This window comes from Anolis sagrei, chromosome 1 (genome assembly GCF_037176765.1).
Source record: "Anolis sagrei isolate rAnoSag1 chromosome 1, rAnoSag1.mat, whole genome shotgun sequence".
In the NCBI taxonomy this organism is placed as follows: Eukaryota; Metazoa; Chordata; class Lepidosauria; order Squamata; family Dactyloidae; genus Anolis; species Anolis sagrei.
The window spans coordinates 8081830-8098814 of record NC_090021.1 but is presented as its reverse complement, the minus strand read 5'-3'; the positions used below and the strand labels follow the sequence as shown (position 1 = coordinate 8098814).

The 16985-nt window shown below is 44.0% G+C and overlaps 2 protein-coding genes across 9 annotated transcripts in view; one reads left to right on the top strand and one right to left on the bottom strand.

Annotated features, from left to right (window-relative positions):
• Nucleotides 1-2357, bottom strand: part of HMBOX1 (homeobox containing 1) — a 141304-nt gene extending 138947 nt beyond the window's left edge. For 6 of the 8 annotated variants that reach the window (XM_060754662.2, XM_060754668.2, XM_060754666.2 and 3 more), the window contains exon 1: nucleotides 2201-2356. The gene's annotated coding sequence lies outside the window, so the exon portion shown is untranslated. Of the gene's footprint in view, nucleotides 1-2200 lie in introns of all 8 variants that reach the window. The other 2 variants (XM_060754672.2, XM_060754671.2) reach the window with 1 other exon arrangement.
• Nucleotides 2358-2565: 208 nt separating this feature from the next.
• INTS9 (integrator complex subunit 9) overlaps nucleotides 2566-16985 on the top strand; it is a 112587-nt gene continuing 98167 nt past the window's right edge. The window contains exons 1-2 of the mRNA XM_060754690.2: nucleotides 2566-2672; nucleotides 9500-9627. Of these exons, the coding sequence (XP_060610673.1) occupies nucleotides 2664-2672; nucleotides 9500-9627 (137 nt within the window). The 5' untranslated portion in view covers nucleotides 2566-2663. The remainder of the gene's footprint in view (nucleotides 2673-9499; nucleotides 9628-16985) is intronic.

Here is a 16985-nt window from a genome sequence, read left to right as displayed (position 1 = left end):
CTGTATATATATATAGTATAATATATCTATATATTATATAGATATATTATACTATATATATACAGCAAAATAGCTAGTTCAAAGGAAGTATTTCTTCCTCAGTGAGGAAGCAAACAAACCTTCCCCAGCAAAGGGGAGATATATAGATATAGATATAATATACTATATATATATATAGAGAGAGAGAGAGAGCGTATTATACACACACACACATATATAACTACAGTGCAGATAGATATAGATGTATTATACTATAGATATATATTCCACAAAATTGCAAGTCCAAAAGAAGTCTCTCTACCTCAGTGATGAAGAAAACAAACCTTCCTGTGCAAAAGGGATATATTGATAGATATAGAAATATTATACTATATCTTCTTTCTAAGCTATTTATCCAACGGAAGGGTTAGCATAGATATATTATACTATATCCCATAAAACAGCTAGTTCAAAAGAAGTCTCTCTACCTCAGTGATGAAGAAACAAACCTTCCCCTGCAAAGGGGATGTATATATACTATAGATAGATTAAACTCTCTCTAGATATCTATATCCCACAAAAGAGCTAGTCCAAAAGAAGTCTCTCTACCTCAGTGATGAAGAAAACAAACCTTCCACTGCAAAGGGGATATATAGATATAGGAATATTATACTATATCTTCTTTCTAAGCTATTTTCCCAATGGAAGGGTTAGCATAGATATATTATACTATATCCCACAAAACAGCTAGTTCAAAAGAGAGGAAGAAAACAAACCTTCCCATGCAAAGGGGATATATTGATAGATATAGATATATAATACTATATCTTTTTTCTAAGCTATTTTCCCAATGGAAGGGTTAGCATAAATATATTATACTATATCCCACAAAACAGCTAGTTCAAAAGAGAGGAAGAAAACAAACCTTCATGTGCAAAAGGGATATATTGATAGGTATAGATATATAATACTGTATCTTCTTTCTAAGCTATTTTCCCAATGGAAGGGTTAGCATAGATATATTATACTATATCCCACAAAACAACTAGTTCAAAAGAAGTCTCCTTCTTCAGAGAGGAAGAACACAAACCTTCCCATGTAAAGGGGATATATTGATAGATAGATAAATATAATAAGCTATTTTCCCAATGGAAGGGTTAGCATAAATATACTATACTATATCCCACAAAACAGCTAGTTCAAAAGAAGTATCTATTCCTCAGTGAGGAAGCAAACAAACCTTCCCCTGCAAAGGGGAGATATATAGATATAGATAGATATACATATAATATACTATATATATCCATAGAGAGACAGTATACTATATAGATAGATGGATATAGATCACACAAAATTGCAAGTCCAAAATAAGTCTCTCTATTTCTGTGAGGAAGAAAACAACCCTTCCCTTGGTTATATATCTCTATCTATATTATAGATATAAATATATTATACTATAAATACATATCCAGCAAAATAGCTAGTTCAAAAGAAGTATCTATTCCTCAGTGAGGAAGCAAACAAACCTTCCCTTGGTTATATATCTCTATCTATCTATATTATAGATATAAATATATTATACTATAAATATATATCCAGCAAAATAGCTAGTTCAAATGAAGTATCTCTTCCTCAGTGAGGAAGCAAACAAACCTTCCCCTTCAAAGGGGATATAGATAGAGATATATGGTTCCCCCCCTCTCTCTCTCTCTCTCTCTATATATATATATATATATAGATATAGACATATTATACTATAAATTTATATCCAACAAAATAGCTACTTCAAAAGAACTATCTCTTTCTCTTGCAAAGGGGATATAGATAGAGATATATGATTTATATATAATAGATATAGACATATTATACTATAAATATATATCCCACAAAACAGCTAGTTCAAAAGAAGTATTTCTACCTCAGAGAGGAAGAAAACAAACCTTCCCCTGCAAAGGGGATGTGTATATAGTATAGATAGATTAAACTCTCTCTCTATATCTATATCCCACAAAGAGGAAGCCTCTCTTCCTCAGAGAATGAGGAAAACCAACCTCTTCTTGTCCTTCCTCCCCAAAACTCTGTTGACATTTCCCCACAAAGTCACTTTGGGAAGGAGCCACTTTCTTCCTTCCAAATCTCTCCTGTTTCTTTCCCTTTTCCTCCAAAATCTCCTTTCAGAAACAACTCTTGATTTTCTGCCCTAGCATAAGATGGGCCTCACCTGGAGCCTTCTTCTGGAGCCCTGAAGAGGAGAAGTTGAGGGGAAGCTTCCCTGCCCTCAATCAGACCAGCCTGACTGCCTTTGTCTGCCTGACAAGCGCCATGTTGATATCAACATCCAAGCTCCCACCTGCCGCCGCGGGGAGGCCCTGGGACTTGTAGTTCCGCCTCCCCCAGGGTGCAGGCGCCAAGTCGCCGCTGGGAACTACCCATCCCGGCATGCCTTGCGCCGACGCTGATTAGACGGCGGTTGGAGGAGGGAGGCGGGGAGGAGGGAGTAGAGACTACGCTTCCCGGCGTGCTCTGCTGCTGGCAGGACAAGATGGCCGCCCATGACTTCATTCTCCTGAATCATTAGGAGGCTGAGAGAAGGACTACACTTCCCAGGATGCTTCGGGAAGCACTTCCGGTTGGGAAACAGGAAGGAAGAGACTGCATGCCACAAACAGAGCCTGGGGTGAAGCATGAAGCTGGTGAGTCTGGGAGGACTTTGGAGGAAGTTTTAAATAGTAATAATAATAATAATTGTGCGATGTGTGATCCAGTACAACTGTGCAGGTACAGTTGTACCAGGAGCTCCAATTTTGTTTGCTTTGCACAGAATGTTTGTTGTAGTCCTAAGTTTCAGGGACTCTGCAGATAGGTGGCTTCTTTTGGCTGCAATCATAGGGCAAGCCACCTGTCAATTATAGTTAGGTTCCCTGGCCCTGCCCCCTTTTTGGGTTTTGTAGGGAATTATGCTGGGGAAAGTGGAAGGCAAAAGGAAGAGGGGCCGACCAAGGGCAAGATGGATGGATGGCATCCTTGAAGTGACTGGACTGACCTTGAGGGAGCTGGGGGTGGTAATGGCCGACAGGGAGCTCTGGCGTGGGCTGGTCCATGAGGTCACGAAGAGTCGGAGACGACTGAACGAATGAACAACAAAGGGAATAGGAGTCATTTGGGATTCAGTCCACACAGAGAAGCCTTTCGTGCAGGACGTAATACCAAGAGCTCCTGTAGAAAGCTTAGTCTTCTTCGTCTGATGAAGGCAGAACCCGGAGCAGGGCATCCCCAGACGATCTTAAAGTCCTAGATGGTTCATAAGGGAAGATGCATTCGTACAGGTAAATTGGACCAGAACCATTTAGGGCAGGGGTCCTCGAACTTTTTAAACAGAGGGCCAGATCACAGTCCCTCAAACTGTTGGGTTATTGATGTCACCCTACCAGGAGACAGTCACATTGAGGAAAAACAATGAAAAACAGGAAAACTCAGCCGTGATCAGGACCTCAAAATTGAATGGCAAGGGCTCTGGCGAAAACCAGTACAGGTGATCCCAGTGGTCATTGGCACACTGGGTGCTGTGCCAAAAGATCTCAGCCAGCATTTGGAAACAATAAACATTGACAAAATCACGACCTGTCAACTACAAAAGGCCACCTGACTTGGATCTATACGCATCAATTCGAAAATACATCACACAATCCCTGGTTCACCGAGGAGCTGGCAGCGATGAAGCGAAGGAAGAGGGAACTAGAGAGTGTGTGGCGTTCGGATCCGAGTGAGCCAAATCGAACACGGTTTGTGTCCTTTTTAAGGGCATATGCCGCGGCAATAAAAGCCGCAAAGAAGGCCTTCTTTGCGGCTACTATTGCGTCTGCAAAGAACCATCCGGCTGAGCTGTTCCGAATTGTCAGAGGCCTTTTAAATCCCACCACTCAAGGTGGGAACCCTGACGATTCGACTTCTCGCTGTGTAGCTTTTGCTTAGTTCTTTGCAGACAAAGTCGCTTTGATCCGTTCTGGTCTGGATACCATGTTAATGGCAGTCTCTGAGGATGTAACATGAGCACCTGCTTGTCCAGTTTTGATGGATTCATTTCAATTGGTGAAACCCGAGGATGTGGACAAGATACTTGGAGGAATGAGGCCAACCACATGCATCCTGGACCCCTGCCCATCCTGGCTTCTAAAGGAGGCCAGAGGGGGATTGGCTGAGTGGGTTAAGGTGGTGGTTAACGCTTCCCTTCGGGAAGGCAAGATTCCAGCGAGCTTAAAACAAGCTATAATAAAACCGCTGTTGAAGAAACCATCACTGGACCCCACTAAATTCGACAACTATCGGCCAGTTTCCAATCTCCCCTTCTTGGGCAAAGTCTTGGAACGTGTGGTGGCCTCACAACTCCAAGTATTCTTGGTAGACACGGATTATCTAGACCCGGCACAGTCTGGCTTTAGGCCGGGGCATGGAACTGACACAGTCTTGGTCGCCTTAGTGGATGATCTGCGCCGGGAGCTCGACAGGGGGAGTGTGTCCCTGTTGGTGCTGCTGGACCTCTCAGCGGCCTTCGATACCGTCGACCACGGTATCCCTCTGGGACGCCTCGCGGGGATGGGTCTTGGAGGTACTGTTTTGCAGTGGCTCCGGTCATTCCTGGAGGGTCGATCTCAGAAGGTGTTGTTGGGGGACACCTGTTCAACCCCACAACCATTGTCTTGTGGGGTTCCTCAGGGCTCAATATTGTCTCCCATGTTGTTTAACATCTACATGAAGCCGCTGGGGGAGATCATCCGGAGTTTCGGGGTACGGTGTCATCTGTACGCGGATGATGTCCAACTCTGTCACTCCTTTCCACCTGCTACTAAGGAGGCTGTCCAGGTCCTGAACCGGTGCTTGGCCGCTGTGACGGTCTGGATGAGGGCGAACAAATTGAAATTGAATCCAGACAAGACAGAGGTCCTCCTGGTCAGTCGCAAGGCCGAACAGGGCATAGGGTTACAGCCTGTGTTGGATGGGGCCGCACTCCCCCTGAAGACGCAGGTTCACAGCTTGGGTGTGACCCTGGACTCATCGCTGAGCCTGGAACCCCAGGTTTCGGCAGTGACCAGGGGAGCATTTGCACAGCTAAAGCTTGTGCGCCAGCTGCACCCATACCTTGGGAAGTCTGACTTGGCTCTGGTTACATCCCGTTTAGACTACTGCAACGCTCTCTATGTGGGGTTGCCTTTGAAGACAGCTCGGAAACTCCAACTAGTCCAACGCTCGGCAGCCATGATTTTAACAGGAGCGGAGCGCAGGGAGCATACAACCCCCCTGTTGCGCCAACTCCACTGGCTACCGATCTGCTACCGGGCTGAATTCAAAGTGCTGGCGTTGGCCTTTAAAGCCCTAAACGGTTCTGGCCCAAGCTACCTATCTGACCGCATCTCTGCCTATGAACCCACCAGGACTTTGAGATCTTCCGGGGAGACCCTGCTCTCGATCCCGCCTGCTTCTCAAGCTCGGCTGACGGGGACGAGAGATAGGGCCTTCTCGGTGGTGGCTCCTCGGCTGTGGAACGCCCTTCCTACGGACATTAGACTAGCACCATCTCTAATGGTATTCCGCAAAAAGGTGAAGACCTGGATGTTTGTGCAGGCGTTTGAGTAATTTAGTGCAATCTGGTAATGGAACATAGGAATGGAACAATGGACGACGAACCTGGACTACGCTTGGATGATGAGAAGATTGGGTACGGTTGTTTTTCGTAATAATTGTGCATTGTAATTGCTTATTGGTAATTTATGGATAATGTGTTAAGTCAATTGTTATATGTTGCATGGCACCACTGCTGTTTCTACTGTTTTTACTGTTTGTGAACCGCTGTGAGTCGCCTTCGGGCTTGAGATACAGCGGTATAGAAGCAAAGTAAATAAATAAATAAATAAATCCCAGACGCTTGGGAAATGTTTGACTTGTGATTTTGTGATACGAAATCCAGTTTGCTGTGACATACTGTTTTTGTGTCAGTAAAATAATAAAAATAATAAAATATGGGAGGAAGAGATGATAATAAATAAATAAGGTCAATATAATAATATAATAATAAAATGTGGGAGGAAGAGATGATTCGCACACACACACACCTCCCTTTATATTTCTGTTTTTAATTTTGCAACTCCTGCCCCTTTTGGTGGGATGAGTTATAATTTCAAGCACCTATCCCAAAAACAGCAGGAGACGACGGGATCCCAGCTGAACTGTTTAAAATCTTGAAAGATGATGCTGTCAAGGTGATGCATGCCATTTGCCAGCAAATATGGAAAACACAAGAATGGCCATCAGACTGGAAAAAATCAACTTATATCCCCATACCAAAAAAAGGGAAATGTGAAAGACTGCTCAAACTTCCGCACAGTGGCCCTTATTTCTCATGCCAGTAAGGTAATGCTCAAGATCCTGCAAGGAAGACTCCAGCAATACATGGAGCGAGAGTGGCCAGACGTTCAAGCTGGGTTTAGAAAAGGCAGAGGAACGAGAGACCAGATTGCCAATATCCGCTGGATAATGGAGAAAGGCGGGGAGTTTCAGAAAAACATCTACTTCTGCTTCATTGACTATTCTAAAGCCTTTGACTGTGTGGATCATAATAAATTGTGGCAAGTTCTTGGTGGGATGGGCATCCCAAGCCCCCTTGTCTCTCTCCTGAGGAATCTGTACAAGGACCAAGGAGCAACAGTCAGAACTGACCACGGAACAGGAGACTGGTTCAAGATTGGGAAAGGTGTACGGCAGGGTTGTATACTCTCCCCCAACCCATTCAGCTTGTATACAGAACACATGTGCGGGGCTTGAGGAATGCAAGGCGGGATGAAAATTACTGGAAGAAACATTAACAACCATAGAATAATAGAATCAAAGAGTTGGAAGAGACCTCCTGGGCCATCCAGTCCAACCCCATTCTCCCAAGAAGCAGGAATATTGCATTCAAATCACCCCTGACAGATGGCCAGCCAGCCTCTGTTTAAAAGCTTCCAAAGAAGGAGCCTCCACCACACTCCGGGGCAGAGAGTTCCACTGCTGAATGGCTCTCACAGTCAGGAAGTTCTTCCTCATGTTCAGATGGAATCTCCTCTCTTGTAGTTTGAAGCAGGAAACAAGCTTGCTCCCTCCTCCTCCCTGTGACTTCCTCTCACATATTTATACATGGCTATCATATCTCCTCTCAGCATTCTCTTCTTCAGGCTAAACATGCCCAGCTCCTTAAGCCGCTCCTCATAGGGCTTGTTCTCCAGACCGTTGAAGAGATGATAATAAATAAATAAATAAATAAATAAGGTAAGTATAATAATATAATAATAAAATGTGGGAGGAAGAGATGATTCACACACACACATATCTCCCTTTATATTTCTGTTTTTAATTTTGCAACTCCTTCCCCATTTGGTGGGATGAGTCTTAATTTCAAGCACCTATCCCAAAAACAAGCGCCTTTCCAAATGAGCTTTTCCATCCAAGGTCCGAAAAAGAATATTTTCAGCCTATTGGTGGCAAAGGTACGAAACAAAAACATGAAATAAACAAATGAGACAAATACTGGGCCCATGACTACTCTTGAGGTTCCAAGAGCCCTAGCCAGCTTAGACTATAACAAGTAGTTACAGTCCAAGAATATTTGGAGGTCTGCATAACTCTGTCTCCTTTTCTACAGCCTCATCATAAACAGATAGCATCCAGGAGCGGTATATTTCTATATGTGGGAAAACTTTCCTTAACTTCACTCTCACCCTCTTTGTATTGCAGGGTTTTCTCTTTCATCCACACCACACCTTAATTGCTTTACCATTAAATATACTGGTATAATGAGAATCTCTGAAGTTTCTCCAGTAAGTGCTGGAGAAACTCGGACCTGGCATTCTTCTTCCTCGGTCCTTTATGTTTTTCATGGTGGGTAATGTTTTCCCACTTAGCAAAATTGCAAGGGCTGTAGGAGCATCAATAGTTTAAATGGTTGCGTGACCATGCCTCTTTTCTTAAGGGGATCCCCAAGCGCCTGCCAACTGAAAGGCTCTAAATGAACACTCATGCTTATGGAGATTTTTAAACATTAATTTTTATATTGAAAAGTACAAAAATACAAACAAACAGGTGCAGAGAAAAAGAGTGAAAGAAAGCAATAAAAGAGAAAAAAAGCCTCTTCTTGATTTATTTATGAAAAAAAGATCTTGAAGTCTTCATGGACAACAAGTTAAACATGAGCCAACACTGTGATGTGGCAGCAAAATAAAGCCAATGGGATTTTGACCCGCATCAATAGGAGTATAGTGTCTAAATCCAGGGAAGTCATGCTACCTCTCTATTCTGCCTTGTTCAGACCACATCTGGAATACTGTGTCCAATTCTGGGCACCACAATTGAAGAGAGATATTGACAAGCTGGAATGTGTCCAGAGGAGGGCGACTAAAATGATCAAGGGTCTGGAGAACAAGCCCTATGAGGAGAGGCTTAAGGAGCTGGGCATGTTTAGCCTGAAGAAGAGAAGGCTGAGAGGAGATATGATAGCCATGTATAAATATGGCGGAGGAAGCCACAGGGAGGAGGGAGCAAGCTTTTTTTCTGCTGCCCTGGAAACTAGGACGCAATGGAACAATGGCTTCAAATGACAAGAAAGGAGATTCCATCTGAATATTAGGAAGAACTTCCTGACTGTGTGAGCTGTTCAACAGTGGAACTCTCTGCCCCGGAATGTGGTGGGGGCTCCTTCTTTGAAGGCTTTAAAGCAGAGGTTGGATGGCCATCTGTCAGTGGTGCTTTGAATGCAATTTTCCTGCTTCTCGGCAGGGGGTTGGTGTTTCGCCTACATCTATGGCGAGAACCTCTGAGGATGCTTGCCATAGATGCAGGCGAAACGTAAGGAGAGAATGCCTCTAGAACATGGCCATATAGCTCGAAAAAACCTACAACTTTGTGAATCAGTTGGGTGGGTGACCACAATCATGAATTGTTCAAATATTAGAAAATATTTGTTTTTGGGATAGGGGTGAATGCTTTGGGGATTTGAAAGCTGTTCTCAGTACTGTTATTTATTATTATTATTTACAGTATTTATATTCCGCCCTTCTCACCCTGCAGGGGTCTCAGGGCAGATTACAATGTACATATACATGGCAAACATTCAATGCCACAGACACACAACATATATAGACAGAGACACAGAGGCTATTTAACATTTTCATGAGGGTATTCTGGCCACCAGGAGAGCTGTCGCTTCACTGTCCATTTGTGACACTGATGAAGTACCTCCTCATTCTTTGTATGCTTGCTGGAGATTTTTATGGCCTCATAAATTCGTTAAATTAGCCTCCCTGCATAAGCGGTACTTAAATTTCCTATTTGACAGATGCAATTGTCTTTGGGGCTGCAAAGGTTGACAGCAAGCTACACAAATTGGTCGGAAGCTCCCTCCTTTCGGTCAGTAGTGATCTTAATGCAGCTGACTCCCAGCCAGCTGTGCCACAGTCCCAGTGCTCATTGATTTGACCTGACTTCTTTCTTTTAGTACTGTTTGTCCGGACATCCGACGCTACCATGCAACGTTCTGAAGTTCAAATCCACTACCATCATGCTGGACTGTGGTCTGGACATGACCTCTGCGCTCAACTTTCTCCCCCTGCCTTTGGTCCAAAGGTATGCCCCCCAAACCTGTATTTTTTCTGCTTTTTATGGAAGGAGGGGATGGGAGGGAATCGGAAAAGGCAGGGTAGGGAAATGACGGTGCTGTTGGAAGAGGCCCAGAGCCAGGTTAAAGGAGAAGAGGCTTCGCGTGAGCACGCAGTATCATCCGATAGCATAAATAGACTTTACCCACTTAAAAATTCCCTTTATCAAAATAACGTCCTTTGGCTCAGTAGACGGAAAGCGTTTTATGGATTTATCGATTCGGTTTTCCAGATAATTTATTCTAAGCTTCAGTAAAGCATTGCAGTAGCAGCTCAGCACAAGTGAGGTCACAGATCTGTCATTTTTTCTGGCTTCTTCATGCAAGAAGAGATAAATGGGAGGCAGATCTAAAGTGCAGGCATGCCAGACATACATATATATTTATATATTCTACTCCCAAGTTTATCACCTCACCTGCAAACCATTCGATGCATCTGGAAGCAAAGCCTTGTAATGATACCAAATTCCTCAGCACAGTGAACCTTTGCTGCTGTTTTCGACAGAGTGAAAAGCCTTAGCCCCCAGTCAGAATTAGCTAAAACCTTAAATGGTTTATTTATTTTCTCCTGATGGAGTCACTCCTCTTCTCAATGATCTTTCATGGTTTCCTAAGATTTTGTGCTTTTTCTAAAAGTTGAAATGCCTCTTCCAATTGTTGACAATATATTAGTTGTTCTCGAAGTCAATTCCGACTTATGCTGACTCCAAGGCAGTGGTTTTCAACCTGTAGTCCGTAGACCATTGGTCCATAAGACCTAAAGTATGGTCCGCGGCCTCACCGTTACTACACCATTGCAACGAGAGCGACTGGTCTCGTGAAACCCTCTTATAGTGACGAGGGTTATTAAATATGGTTTTCTGTGGGTGAGCAGATGGCGACTCCTGGATGGCATCATTTCTGTATCAGAAACTAGAGCTGATGTGGTCTATCCAATGCAGTTTTCTGAATCAGCACCCCAAATAACCAAACCAAATGTAAAGTTGACCAAAAACTGATTTGTAAACCTTTTGGTACTAATGGTGGAGAGTGGTCCCTGGTCAAATGGTCTCTGGCCAAAGTGGTCCCTTGTCAAGTGGTCCCTTGTGCAAGTGCTTCCTGGTCAAGTCATCACTTGTCAAGCAGTCCCTGGTCAAAGTGGTCTCAGGTCAAGTGGTCCCTGGTCAAAGTGGTCTCAGATCAAGTGGTCCCTGGTCAAACAATCCCTGGTCAAACTGGTCTCAGGTCAAGTGGTTCCTGGTCAAGCAGTCCTTGGTCAAAGTGGTCCCAGGTCAAGTGGTCCCTTGTGCAAGTGCTTCCTGGTCAAGTCATCACTTGTCAAGCAGTCCCTGGTCAAAGTGGTCCCTGGTCAAAGTGGTCCCTGGTCAAGCAGTCCCTGGTCAAAGTGTTCTCAGGTCAAGTGGTTCCTGGTCAAGCAGTCCCTGGTCAAAGTGGTCTCAGGTCAAGTGGTCCCTGGTCAAACAGTCCCTGGTCAAAGTGGTCTCAGGTCAAGTGGTCCCTGGTCAAGCAGTCCCTGGTCAAAGTGGTCTCAGGTCAAGTGGTCCCTGGTCAAGCAGTCCCTTGTCAAAGTGGTCTCAGGTCAAGTGGTCCCTGGTCAAGCAGTCCCTTGTCAAAGTGGTCTCAGGTCAAGTGGTCCCTGGTCAAGTAGTCCCTGGCCAATGTGGTCTCAGGTCAAGTGGTCCCTGGTCAAAGTGGTCTCAGGTCAAGTGGTCCCTGGTCAAGCAGTCCCTGGCCAAAGTGGTCTCAGGTCAAGTGGTCCCTGGTCAAGCGGTCCCTGGTCAAAGTGGTCTCAGGTCAAGTGGTCCCTGGTCAAGCACTCCCTGGTCAAAGTGGTCTCAGGTCAAGTAGTCCCTGGTCAAGCAGTCCCTGATCAAAGTGGTCCCTGGTCAATAAGTCCCTGGTCAAAGTGGTCTCAGGTCAAGTGGTCCCTGGTCAAGCAGTCCCTGGTCAAAGTGGTCTCAGGTCAAGTGGTCCCTGGTCAAGCAGTCCCTGGTCAAAGTGGTCTCAGGTCAAGTGGTCCCTGGTCAAGCAGTCCCTGGTCAAAGTGGTCTCAGGTCAAGTGGTCCTTGGTCAAACAGTCCCTGGTCAAAGTGGTCTCAGGTCAAGTGGTCCCTGGTCAAGTAGTCCCTGGTCAAAGTGGTCTCAGGTCAAGCAGTCCCTGGTCAAAGTGGTCTCAGGTCAAGTGGTCCCTGGTCAAAGTGGTCCCTGGTCAAGTAGTCCCTGGTCAACAAAAGGTTGGGAACCATTGCTTGAAGGTGACCTTATTACTGGGTTTTCCTTGGCTTAGAGTATGTGAATAATGTCAATCTGTAAATAATCAAACCTACAAAAGTCAAAACAACAAACATGGAGGGAAGTCTGTTCTTAGATCTACTTAGATTGTACCTGCCCTTTTTCAATACTGGAAGTAGCTGGAAAATCATTTCCAGATTTCAAAAATTTGTTTCAAACCTAAAACCTCTTTGTATATCTTGTGTATTTGAAATAGACTTAAATAGCCAGCCATGCTTCTTTGAGACCCCTGGAAGCAAGAATGGCCATTTTATACTGAAAGCAGCAGTGAAATCACATGAAGCCTGGGTGACCCCACAATTCTCGCCCCAATGTTATGAGGTGGTCCTTATGTGGTTGTATATGTACAACAGTCTATCTTTGTACAATTTACTGTGCCTTCTCCGCACTGGAATTCCTATTGACAAAATCCATGCTTTCCTTGGTTGGACACATAAATGTTTCGTACTGCTAATTGGAGGATGTTTTAGCATTGGATTATGCTCTGTCAATTATGATATATTAGTGTCTGCTGTCAGTGGTTTGGCAGTGTGAAGTAGGCCTTTGTCTGTGAGAGAAGGCATCACAGTGTGAGAAAGGCCTTAGTCTGTGAGAGAAGCCTCTGTGTGAGGTAAGCCTCGGTATGAGAAGGCCTCGTGTGTGAAGCTCCATTGTGAAGATTGAACTTTGTGTCATGGAAACCTTGTTCTTGTAAATAGTGTAACCATATTATTTTTCTATAAATTAAAGCCTCCTATGGAAGAGATAACATTAGTCTGTGTGTTTTTTCTTTTCTTTTATTGCTTTTGGCTGCTGGTGCTTTGTTTTTAAGTCCACTCACCCAGCAGTTTGAGCATTGTACTATGGGGGCATCAACGCTGTAGAATTAATGCAGTTTGACACCACTTTAACTGTTGTGGCACAGCACTATAGAATCATGGGAGCTGTAGTTTAGTGAGGTGCCAGAACTGTTGTGCAATAAAGCCCGAAGACCTTGTAAAACTATAGTTGCCACATTTCTAGAGCATTGAGCCATGGCAGTCGAAGCAATGTCATACTGTATTAATTCTACAGTGTAGAAACTAGGGGTTGATTTCTCCCTTGGCTGTGGGTACTCATTGGCTGAGCCAGAGCAAGTCACACACTCTTATCTCCAGACTATCCCTTGATAGATTTACCTTAGAGTCCTCAAAAGTGAGGAACAACTTGAAGGTACGCAACAACAAAGGAGGAGGAGTGTGATTGCAGTTTGAAAAACATATGCATACACCTAGAAACCTTACCTTGTTTAAAAAGAAAAGAAAGTCCAGTTTTCTCCAGGCTCCATGTTGGACTTTCTCTGTCCTCTCCTCTCCCAAAACAGTTGTGATCTATCTGGTGGTGAGTTATGATAAAATGTAAGATGGATTTGTAGAAAGGTAGGCTCAGATGTTGAATTCCCGAAGGATTGCAGCTTCATCTCCACCTTCGAAGGAACTTGCCATTCTGGGAAACAGGTTGATCAGTAGAAATGTCCTTTCCTGCAGCCGTCGCTGGACAGGAGAGGCTGAGATTCAGAGGAAGGGAGGCGGTTAACCTTTCTTGTCTGGCGGAGAGGCACAGCTCCTTGTCTTATTTATGTGGCGGTTTGAACCCTACACGATTCATCTCTCACTTCGTTGCAATGTCAGGAGCTCATCAGCACGGATTGTTTTATTTGCACGGCTTCTGGTAAAGAGCCTAAATACCAACGGCGGTCCGGGACTGCTCTCTGCCGCTCGCTCCTTTGCATTTGCATCCTCAAGAGGGAACATCTTGTGCTCATGAACAAGGCACAGAGAGTCCCTCAGCAAACACCTGCCTCTCCTTTGAAAAGTATTCAGTTTTATTCCATTGGTATCCCATCCCAGGGAATGCACGGTAGCATAGAACGGGTTAGACCGTTTACAGAAAAACAGACAGCAACCCTATGAGGTAGGCTAGTCAGGGAACAATATAGACAAACTGTCATTTATATTCTTCCCTTTCTGACTGTCCAAAAGCAGCTTATTTAAGATTTATTTATTTGCTACACTTTTATCCCGCCCTTTTCAGCCCGAAGGCAACTCAGGGCGGCATACAGACTGGCAACAATTAGGTTCTTGTGGGTTTTTTCGGGCTATAGGGCCATGTTCTAGAGGCATTTTCTCCTGACATTTCGCCTACATCTATGGCAAGCATCCTCAGAGGTAATGAGGTCTGTTGGAATTAGGACAATGGGTTTATATATCTGTGGAATGACTGGGGTGGGGCAAAGAGCTCTTCTCTGCTGGAGTTAGGTGTGAATGTTTTAACTGACCACCTTCATTAGCATTGAAAGGCCCGGCTGATGATGAGAAAAAATACCGGAAAACCGTTAAAGAGAACAGATTGGTCTATTTTCTATGACTATGAAAAGAAAAATATAGAAAAATATTAGAGGTTAAGAATATATAAGTGAGTTTAAGAAATAGTGAGAGAAGATCCTGAGGTCGGAGTGGAAGTCATTTTAGAATAGTTTAGGTCTTTTTTGTTGTCTTGGGCCCTTTTTTGTTTTTTGGTCCTCTTTTTTTTTCTCTTTCTTCTTTTTTTCTTCCTTTTTCCTCTTTGTGGGGGGGGGTAATGGGGTTTCCTACTTTTCTATCTTCTTTGTTATTGTTCTCCCTCTTTCATTGTGTCGGTGTGTAAAATGTTTAATAAAAATTATTTTTTTTTTAAAAAAAAAAGAAAGGCCCGGCTGAGCCTGGGGGATCTTTTGTTGAAAGGTGTTAAGATGTGCCTGGTTGTTTCCTCTCTGCTGTTTTGCTGTTGTAATTTTAGAGGTTTTTTTTAAAATACTGGTAGCCAGATTTTGTTCATTTTCATGGTCTCCTCCTTTCTGATGAAACTGTCCACATGCTTGTGGATTTCAGTGGCTTCTCTGTGTCGTCTGACATGGTGGTTGTGAGAGTGGTCCAGCATTTCTGTGTTCTCAAATAATATGCTGTGTCCAGGCTGGTTCATCAGGTGCTCTGCTATGGCTGATTTCTCTGGTTGAAATAGTCTGCAGTGCCTTTCATGTTCCTTGATTCGTGTTTGGGTAATGCTGCTGCGTTTGGTGGTCCCTATGTAGACTTGTCCACAGCTGCATGGTATACGGTAGACTCCTGCAGAGGTGAGAGGATCCCTCTTGACCTTTGCTGAACGTAGCATTTGTTGAATTTTCTTGTTGGGTTTGTAGATGGTTTGTATGTTGTGTTTCCTCATCAGCTTCCCTATGCGGTCAGTGGTTCGCTTGATGTATGGCAGGAACACTTTTCCTCTGGCTGGATCTTCATCTTTACTCTCGTGGCTTGTTCTTGGTCTTGCAGCTCTTCTGATGTCTGAGGTGGAGTATCCATTGGTCTGTAGAGCCCAGTTTAGGTGGTTCAGTTCATCTTGGAGGAGGTGGGGATGCAGATTCTTTTTGCAAGAACAAGCCACAAGAGTAAAGATGAAGATCCACCCAGAGGAAAAGTGTTCCTACCATACATCAAGGGAACCACTGACCACTGAGAAGGCCCTGTCCCTCGTCCCCGCCAAGTGAGGCAGGTGGGATCGAGAGCAGGGTCTTCCCAGGTGATCTTAAATTCCTGGAACGTTTGTCTAGGAAGTCTAGAAGTATTTAGTCTAGAACAGTGCTCCTCAACCTTGGGTCCCCAGATGTTTTTGGCCTACAAGTCCCAGAAATCCCAGCCAGTTTACCAGCTGTTAGGATTTCTGGGAATGGTTGGCCAAAAGCATCTGGGGACCCCAGGTTGAGAACCACTGGTCTACAAGTATGGTGGAGGTTTTGAAAATGAGTCTTGATGGCTATCTGTTGGGAGGGCTTTTTTCCTTTATGGTACTGAGGTTGGATCAGATGACTCTAGTGGTATCTTCCAACTGTGATTTTTAACTTTCTGTCAGTGGCACTTCGTTAAAAAGGAAAAGTATAGACGAAAAATGAATCTCAGCAGCAGGAAACTTACAACACTACCTGATTTATTTTTTGCATGACCTTTTGTGGATTTTGGGCCAGTACTTTACATATGTCATTGGAGTTATATTAAAGCTATACATATTTAAGCGCAGCTACATACTTGTGGTGATAGAATCGGAGAGTCATGAGATACTGGAAGATGCCAGTCAAGATTTTGAATTGTCAGATGAGGCTCTACCATTGTAGATTCCTTTGCTGTCATCGCTATGTGTCACATTGCAAGGCTCTGCTGTATTCAGGTAGAGATGAACCAAACAAACTCCCAGTTTGTGTTAAACGATTTAATTGAAGCAGCACTTACTTTTAATAGTCCAAAATATAATACATAAAGATAGCACTCAGCCACAGAATATAAAACAAAATTGACAGCAAACGCTGTTGCAGGTTCAAGTTAACACAGTAGTCAAAGGGTCCAGTCCAGTGGTCAAACTCCAAGAGTTCAATGAGCAAAGTCCAGGGATCAAGAGTCTATATTGTAGTCAAAAGCCAGTTCAAAGATTCAAGGTTCCAAGGGTTCAAGACACAGGTCAGGATACTGAAAATCCACAAACCTGGGGGGGAACCAGCAGCATCTACCACCAAAATAAGACGAATATTTTTCTCCCGAAGATCAGTCTCAAGGCTAGCTCATTATATCTAGAAACATCCAGCTGCAGCCTATCTCTTGCATACCTCCACCCTTAATTGTTTTCACCCATGAACTCTTACTTACAGATCACTCAACACTTTAGAACTAAGACTTACATTAACCCTTCCATCACCAACTGGTAGGCCTACCACCACCAACCAACAACAACTGCAGAACATGATACATGACACTATGGATCAAAAATGAATCATGCCAGTAGGCTATTAGGAATTGTGGGAGTTGAAGTCCAAAACACCTGGAATGCCAAAGTTTCCCCATGCCTGTTTTAAAGGGTAGTCTTATTATCCAGTTCAGTGATTATACAACTGAGTGGTATCAATTGGGAGCTGTGAATGACCACTATTGGGACTCTGTATTGTCCTGTCTTCAGTCTGTTCTGCAATGGACACATGATGACTTGAGTCTCATGC